General features: G+C 50.6%; 1 protein-coding gene across 1 annotated transcript in view; it reads left to right on the forward strand.

Annotated features, from left to right (window-relative positions):
- Positions 1-9,450, forward strand: part of LOC119966670 (fucolectin-like) — a 22,500-nt gene extending 13,050 nt beyond the window's left edge. The window contains exons 4-5 of the mRNA XM_038798729.1: positions 1,002-1,163; positions 8,934-9,450. Of these exons, the coding sequence (XP_038654657.1) occupies positions 1,002-1,163; positions 8,934-8,958 (187 nt within the window). The 3' untranslated portion in view covers positions 8,959-9,450. The remainder of the gene's footprint in view (positions 1-1,001; positions 1,164-8,933) is intronic.
- Positions 9,451-9,685: the final 235 nt, after the last annotated feature.

Genomic DNA, 9,685 nt, shown 5'->3' on the forward strand with positions numbered 1-9,685 from the left:
CGTCATGTATACCCCCCCGTCATGTACACCCCCCGTCATGTACACCCCCCGTCATGTACACCCCCCCCGGTCATGTATCCCCCCCGTCATGTACCCCCCCCGTCATGTACACCCCCCGTCATGTACACCCCCCGTCATGTACACCCCCCGTCATGTATACCCCCCATCATGTATACCCCCCGTCATGTACACCCCCCGTCATGTACACCCCCGTCATGTACACCCCCCGTCATGTACACCCCCCATCATGTACACCCCCCCGTCATGTATACCCCCCATCATGTACACCCCCCGTCATGTACACCCCCCGTCATGTACACCCCCCCCGTCATGTACACCCCCCCCGTCATGTACACCCCCCCATCATGTACACCCCCCCATCATGTACACCCCCCGTCATGTACACCCCCCCGTCATGTACACCCCCCCATCATGTACCCCCCCCCGTCATGTACACCCCCCGTCATGTACACCCCCCCATCATGTACACCCCCCGTCATGTACACCCCCCCATCATGTACACCCCCCGTCATGTACACCCCCCCGTCATGTACAACCCCGTCATGTACACCCCCCCGTCATGTACACCCCCCCGTCATGTACACCCCCCCGTCATGTACACCCCCCATCATGTACACCCCCCCGTCATGTACATCCCCCGTCATGTACACCCCCCCCGTCATGTACACCCCCCCATCATGTACCCCCCCCCCCGTCATGTACACCCCCCCGTCATGTACACCCCCCCGTCATGTACACCCCCCCGTCATGTACACCCCCCATCATGTACACCCCCCCGTCATGTACATCCCCCGTCATGTACACCCCCCCCGTCATGTACACCCCCCCATCATGTACCCCCCCCCCCCCCCGTCATGTACACCCCCCCTGTAATAATGTATAATTTGCAGTCTGTTTATTTCACCCCAGCTGTCGTGACCAACCTCCAGTTTGTCAGAGATTTTGGGGAATTGGCTCCTTATTCTCACTCTGTTTTACAGGTGCGCAACCATCGAATCCATTCCAGCAGGAGTGACTCGAATCGTTCGGTGTAATGGTCTCGGAGTGCATGGTCGTTTTATCACCATCAGTGTTGCAAGCAGCAACACGTCCATCAGTCTGTGCGAGGTGGAAGCATTTGGGGCTCATGATCCTCACCATGAGTGAGTATTGATTCTGAGGCTGTGCCTCCAGCTTGCTCCATCATCACCATCCATTCACTCTCTCAGGGGGGTCAAAGGACAGTGCGGCAGGGGTCAGAGGGCGAGTGCAGGGGTCAGAGGGCGAGTGGCTGAGTTATCTCCTCCTTCCCAGGACTGCTGAAATTACAATGTTTAAAACTGTTTAGTATCTCTCAGCAGGCCTGGGAAGAGATATTAACACTGAGACGGCAAAGGAAGCAGAAGATCTGAGGAAATTGTCATGTCCGCCAATCCCAGCAGGACAAGTAGATAAAGACAGGATACCATCTGGTATTGACTAAGGTATCCAATATAAGAGCAGGGGGGTTATACCAGAACTGTACAAACCACTGTGATCAGTTCTGGTTACCGGGTTAGAGGAGAGTTTGATTACAGAGAGAGAGAATGAACAAAGCTGGGATAGATTACTGATGTTTTCTTTGCAACAGAGAATGCGGAAGGAGATTGGATTGTGGTATGTACAATTATGAGGGGCCTGGATCAAGTATATAGAAAGGAGCTATTCAATAGGCGGCACGTAGCACAGTGCTAAGCACTGTTGCTTCACAGCACCAGGGTCCCAGGTTCGATTCCCTGCTGGGTCACTGTCTGTGCGGAGTCTGCACGTTCTCCCCGTGTCTGCGTGGGTTTCCTCCGGGTGCTCCGGTTTCCTCTCTCAAGTCCCAAAAGATGTGCTGTTAGGTGAATTGGACATTCTGAATTCTCCCTCTGTGACCCGAACAGGCGTTGGAATGTGGCGACTAGGGGCTTTTCACAGTAACTTCATTGCAGTGTTAATGTCAGCCTACTTGTGACAATTAAAGATTATTATTATTATTATTAACCGGGCAGAAAGAGTGTTACACTAATTAGAACATAGAACATTACAGCGCAGTACAGGCCCTTCGGCCCTCGATGTTGCGCCGTCCTGTGAAACCCCTCTAAAGTCCCTCTACAACTATTCCCTTATCGTCCATATGCCTATCCAATGACCATTTGAATGCGTTTAGTGTTGGCGATTCCACTACTGTAGCAGGCAGGACATTCCACGCCCGTACTACTCTCTGAGTAAAGAACCTACCTCTGACATCTGTCCTATATCTATCTCCCCTCAATTTAAAGCTATGTCCCCTCGTGCTGGACATCACCATCCGAGGAAAAAGGCTCTCACTGTCCACCCTATCTATCCTCTGATCATCTTGTATGCCTCAATTAAGTCACCTCTTACCTTCTTCTCTCTAACAAAAAACGCCTCAAGTCCTTCAGCCTTTCCTCATATGATCTTCCCTCCATACCAGGCAACATCCTTGTAAATCTCCTCTGTACCCTTTCCAATGCTTCCACATCCTTCCTATAATGTGGCGACCAGAACTGTACGCAATACTCCAAATGCGGCCGCACCAGAGTTTTGTACAACTGCAACATGACCTCATGGCTCCGAAACTCAATTCCTCTACCAATAAAAGCTAACACACCGTACGCCTTCTTAACAACCCTCTCAACCTGGGTGGCAACTTTCAGGGATCTATGTACATGGACACCCAGATCTCTCTGCTCGTCCACACTACCAAGAATCTTACCATTAGCCCAGTACTCTGTCTTCCTGTTATTCCTTCCAAAATGAATCACCTCACACTTTTCTGCATTAAACTCCATTTGCCACCTGTCAGCCCAGCTCTGCAGCTTATCTATGTCCCTCTGTAACTTGCAACATCCTTCTGCACTGTCCACAACTCCACCGACTTTAGTGTCATCTGCAAATTTACTCACCCATCCTTCTACGCCCTCCTCCAGGTCATTTATAAAAATGACAAACAGCAGCGGCCCCAAAACAGATCCTTGTGATACACCACTAGTAACTGAACTCCATTCTGAACATTTCCCATCAACCACCACCCTCTGTCTTCTATCAGCTAGCCGATTTCTGATCCAAAGTGCTAAATCACCCTGAATCCAATGCCTCTGTATTTTCTGCAATAGCCTACCGTGGGGAACCTTATCAAACGCTTTACTGAAATCCATATACACCACATCAACTGCTTTACCCTCATCCACCTGTTTGGTCACCTTCTCAAAGAACTCAATGAGGTTTGCGAGGCACGGCCTACCCTTCACAAAACCATGTTGACTATCTCTAATCAAATTATTCCTTTCCAGATGATTATACATCCTATCTCTTATAAACCTTTCCAATACTTTTCCCACAACAGAAGTAAGGCTCACTGGTCTATAGTTACCAGGATTATCTCTACTCCCCTTCTTGAACAAGGGGACAACATTTGCTATCCTCCAGTCCTCTGCCACTATTCCTGTAAACAAAGATGACTTAAAGATCAAAGCCAAAAGCTCAGCAATCTCCTCCCTAGCTTCCCAGAGAATCCTAGGATAAATCCCATCCGGCCCAGGGGACTTATCTATTTTCACACTTTCCAGAATTGCTAACACCGCCTCCTTATGTACCTCAAGCCCTTCTAGTCTAGTAGCCTGTATCTCAGTATTCTCCTCGACAACTTTGTCTTTTTCCTGTGTGAATACAGACGAAAAATACTCATTTAGCACCTCTCCTATCTCCTCGGACTCTACGCACAACTTCCCACTACTGTCCTTGACTGGCCCTACTCTTACCTTAGTCATTCTTTTATTCCTGACATACCTATAGAAAGCTTTAGGATTATCCTGGATCCTACCTGCCAAAGACATCTCATGTCCTCGCTTGGCTCTTCTTAGCTCTCTCTTTAGAGCCTTCCTAGCTAACTTGTAACTCTCAAGCGACCCAACTGAACCATCACGTCTCATCTTCACATAAGCCTCCTTCTTCCTCTTGACAAGTGATTCAACTGCTTTAGTAACCCATGGTTCCCTCACTCGACCACTTCCTCCCTGCCTAACAGGTACATACTTATCAAGGACACGCAGTAGCTGTTCCTTGAACATGCTCCACATTTCCATTGTGTCCATCCCCTGCAGTTTTCCTCTCCAGCCGATGCATCCTAAGTCTTGCCTCATCGCATCATAATTGCCTTTCCCCCAGATATAACTCCTGCCCTGCGGGTTCTACCTATCCCTTTCCATCGCTAAAGTAAATGTATCGAATTGTGGTCACTATCACCAAAATGCTCACCTACCTCCAAATCTAACACCTGTCCTGGTTCATTACCCAGAACCAAATCCAATACAGCCTATGGCCAGAAGGATTTAGAGGAATTGGGAAGATATTTTCCCCCCAAGGGCATCCAATCTCCAAACCTCTGGCACCAGAATTGTTCTGGTTAGGCACAGGCCATTCAGCCCATCAACTCTGCACTGGCTACAAAAGAGCATCGTGATTTAGTCCCATTCCCTTTATAGAATGTAGAACACAGAACTGTCCAGTACAGCACAGGCCCTTCAGCCCACAATGTTGTGCTGACCATTTATCCTAATCTAGGATCAACCTAACCTACACCCCTTCAATTTACTGCTGTCCATGTGCCTGTCCAAGAGTCGCTTAAATGTCCCCAATGACTCTGACTCCACCACCTCTGCTGGCAATGCATTCCACACACCTACCCTCTATCCCCACTCCCCCCCACTTCACACAATCCTACCCTCTATCCCCACTCCCCCCCACTTCACACAATCCTACCCTCTATCCCCACTCCCCCCCCCCACTTCACACAATCCTACCCTCTATCCCCACTCCCCCCCCCCCCCCACTTCACACAATCCTACCCTCTATCCCCACTCCCCCCCCCACTTCACACAATCCTACCCTCTATCCCCACTCCCCCCCCACTTCACACAATCCTACCCTCTATCTCCACTCCCCCCCCCACTTCACACAATCCTACCCTCTATCCCCCCTCCCCCCCCACTTCACACAATCCTACCCTCTATCTCCACTCCCCCCACTTCACACAATCCTACCCTCTATCCCCACTCCCCCCACTTCACACAATCCTACCCTCTATCCCCCTACCCCCCCCACTTCACACAATCCTACCTCTATCCCCACTCCCCCCCACTTCACACAATCCTACCCTTTATCTCCACTCCCCCCCACTTCACACAATCCTACCCTCCATCTCCACTCCCCCCCCACTTCACACAATCCTACCCTCTATCCCCACTCCCCCCCCCACTTCACACAATCCTACCCTCTAGTCCCCACTCCCCCCCACTTCACACAATCCTACCCTCTATCCCCACTTCCCCCCCACTTCACACAATCCTACCCTCTATCTCCACTCCCCCCACTTCACACAATCCTACCCTCTATCCCCACTCCCCCCCATTCACACAATCCTACCCTCTATCTCCATTCCCCCCACTTCACACAATCCTACCCTCTATCCCCCCTCCCCCCCCACTTCACACAATCCTACCCTCTACCCCACTCCCCCCCACTTCACACAATCCTACCCTCTATCCCCACTCCCCCCCCACTTCACACAATCCTACCCTCTATCCCCACTCCCCCCCACTTCACACAATCCTACCCTCTATCCCCACTCCCCCCCACTTCACACAATCCTAACCCTCTATCCCCACTGCCCCCCCCCCACTTCACACAATCCTACCCTCTATCCCCACTCCCCCCCCACTTCACACATCCTACCCTCTATCTCCACTCCCCCCCACTTCACACAATCCTACCCTCTATCCCCACTCCCCCCCACTTCACACAATCCTACCCTCTATCCCCACTCCCCCCCCACTTCACACAATCCTACCCTCTATCCCCACTCCCCCCCCACTTCACACATCCTACCCTCTATCCCCCCTCCCCCCCACTTCACACAATCCTACCCTCTATCCCCACTCCCCCCCACTTCACACAATCCTACCCTCTATCCCCACTCCCCCCCCCACTTCACACAATCCTACCCTCTATCCCCACTCCCCCCCACTTCACACAATCCTACCCTTTATCTCCACTCCCCCCCACTTCACACAATCCTACCCTCTATCCCCACTCCCCCCTTCACACAATCCTACCCTCTATCCCCCACTCCCCCCTTCACACAATCCTACCCTCTATCTCCCCCCCCCCACTTCACACAATCCTACCCTCTATCCCCACTCCCCCCTACTTCACACAATCCTACCCTCTATCCCCACTACCCCCACTTCATTAACACAATCCTACCCTCTATCTCCACTCCCCCCCACTTCATTAACACAATCCTACCCTCTATCCCCACCCCCCCCCCCACTTCACACAATCCTACCCTCTATCCCCACTCCCCCCCCACTTCATTAACACAATCCTACCCTCTATCTCCACTCCCCCCCCCACTTCACACAATCCTACCCTCTATCCCCACTCCCCCCCCCACTTCATTAACACAATCCTACCCTCTACCCCCCTCCCCCCCCACTTCACACAATCCTACCCTCTATCCCCACTCCCCCCACTTCATTAACCAATCCTACCCTCCATCTCCACTCCCCCCCCACTTCATTAACCACAATCCTACCCTCTATCCCCACTCCCCCCCCCACTTCATTAACACAATCCTACCCTCTATCCCCACTCCCCCCCACTTCATTAACACAATCCTACCCTCTATCCCCACTCCCCCCCCCACTTCACACAATCCTACCCTCTATCCCCACTCCCCCCACTTCATTAACACAATCCTACCCTCCATCTCCACTCCCCCCCCACTTCACACAATCCTAACCCTCTATCCCCCACTACCCACCCCACTTCACACAATCCTACCCTCTATCCCCACTCCCCCCCACTTCACGCATCCTACCCTCTAGCCCCACTCCCCCCCACTTCACACAATCCTACCCTCTATCCCCACTCCCCCCCCACTTCACACAATCCTACCCTCTATCCCCACTCCCCCCCACTTCACACAATCCTACCCTCTATCCCCACTCCCCCCCACTTCACACAATCCTACCCTCTATCCCCCACTCCCCCCCACTTCACACAATCCTACCCTCTATCCCCACTCCCCCCCCCACTTCACACAATCCTACCCTCTATCCCCACTCCCCCCACTTCACACAATCCTACCCTCTATCCCCACTCCCCCCACTTCACACAATCCTACCCTCTATCTCCACTCCCCCCCACTTCATTTTGAAAACCTGGGATACAAGCCTCCAGGACAAGGTGACTTATCCACTAAACCTAACCAGCCTAACCTAACTAAATCTAACCAGCCTGACCTAACTAAACCTAACCAGCCTAACCTAACTAATCTAACCAGCCTGACCTAACTAAACCTAACCAGCCTAACCTAACTAAATCTAACCAGCCTGACCTAACTAAACCTAACCAGCCTAACCTAACTAAATCTAACCAGCCTGACCTAACTAAACCTAACCAGCCTAACCTAACTAAATCTAACCAGCCTAACCTAACTAAACCTAACCAGCCTAACCTAACTAAACCTAACCTGCCTAACCTAACTAAATCTAACCAGCCTAACCTAACTAAATCTAACCAGCCTGACCTAACTAAACCTAACCAGCCTAACCTAACTAAATCTAACCAGCCTAACCTAACTAAACCTAACCAGCCTAACCTAACTAAATCTAACCAGCCTGACCTAACTAAACCTAACCAGCCTAACCTAACTAAATCTAACCAGCCTAACCTAACTAAACCTAACCAGCCTAACCTAACTAAACCTAACCAGCCTTTCCGATACCTCCTGTTCCACAGCTTTCACCCATCCACTACCCCTGACCATCTCCATTTCGACCAATGTATTGTCTGCATTCTCTTCCTCATTAAACAGTGATTGAGAATCACAGAATCACTCAGTGCAGAACAGGCCCTTTGGCCCATCAAGTCGGCATCAATGCATGAAAAGGCCCTGACCTGTCTACCTAATCCCACTTACCAGCACTTGGCCCATAGCCTTGAATGTTATGACCGTGCCAAGTATTAATCCAGGTACTTTTGAAAGGATGTGTCCCCCTCGTAACTGACCCTTCAACCAGGGGAACAGCTGTTCTTTAGACCTCATACAATGAAACCATTCTGTATTCTAGCCTTGCACTGACCTGGAAGCACATGGCTAATGGGTCATTGATGATAGAACCATGATGCTGTACAGCAGGAGGGCCATTCCTGAACCCATTCCATTTCTTACTATCCACTTGCTGTTTCGCTCCAGTGCAAGATTTTTGAGTTCCCTGTTATGTAAACAGCCATTCTAGTCTCTCTTCAGCTCCCCTCAGCTATTCGCGTTTACTTGGTTCAATTCTCCTGATATGCATCAAACAGACTCACCATTGTCTGTCACTTGTCATCCAGGGAGCCTGGTCCTGAAATTTCCCTCTTCACGTTCCATTTGGCAATTTAAACAGACTCTGCACCAACCTAGATTCTGTGTTCCTGTCCTACAGTGAGAGTTGAACCCACTGCCCTGAGGTGTGCCTGTCACTGGCTGGTAACAGTTTGGGGATCAGTACGTCTGAGCCAGCCTTGCTCGAGTGGTCAAATGTGTGACTGACAGCGGCTCACACAGTCGCATTGACCACACGGACCCTTCAGCTTGTTTTAAAGGATGGTCCATACCAATCAAGAACCTGGACCTGACCCTGGGTCTTCGATGTGACCAGAGAGCCTTGGGTACCTCAGTAAGTGTTTGATTCTGAAAAGTTTCAGACTGAATGCAGCCTGACATTCCCAGACAGGTGACTCAGGGTCACCGAGTGAGGGGTAATAACTGGGCTCTTACCAGTGATGGTCCATTCTGTGAATGAAAATTATTCTTCATCAAAAACGGTTTTTGTTTCCAGAGAGGGACATGAGCATTCAATCTAAAATCTCCACTCGTTTGGAAAGATCCATTTTGCGCTTTGAGCTTATGCGACCAATCCAGATCATTATCAACTGCTGAACCTGGGCCACGCTCTCTGCAATGCTGCTTTCGCAATGATTAACGAATCTGCCTTTGAGTTTCTGTAACACATCCGTGAACAGAGTTACTGGGGAGTCATCAACATCATAATCAAAATCACAGGCAACCGGTTCAGTGATAGGGGAACATCAGCGGAGAAAGATTCTGTGAAACATTGTCCACACACAGGAGTACAGCGATAGACCAATCCCATCTCTGCCCCACTGGCTATCAACAGAAAACCAACTAGCAGCTCGGAGGAGATCCTGGAGTCTGTGTAGCTTCTCCCCATCAATGTCTGTCAATACAGATTGAGTATTCACTGTCTGCATTGTGTAGTTACTGTTCTGTGAGGATGTGTGTGATCTATAACCTGTTATACCGCATTTAAAAATCAATAAACTGCTGACGACAGATCATTGTTCCTGTGTCTGTTCACTCTCACCCACTCAAAACAAACTGACTCCACACAATCCCACTGCCTTGGGGAATATTGCTTCACTTCCCCATGTACACAGAAACCTCGCCCCACAGAGTCAGTCTCTCTCCCCTCCCCTCTTAGGGAGGCAATGTGGCACAGTAGTTAGCACAGCTGCTTCACAGCACCAGGGTCCCAGGTTCGATTCCCGGCTTGGGTCACTGTCCTGTGTG

Source organism: Scyliorhinus canicula, chromosome 5 (assembly GCF_902713615.1).
Source record: "Scyliorhinus canicula chromosome 5, sScyCan1.1, whole genome shotgun sequence".
Classification (NCBI taxonomy): domain Eukaryota; kingdom Metazoa; phylum Chordata; class Chondrichthyes; order Carcharhiniformes; family Scyliorhinidae; genus Scyliorhinus; species Scyliorhinus canicula.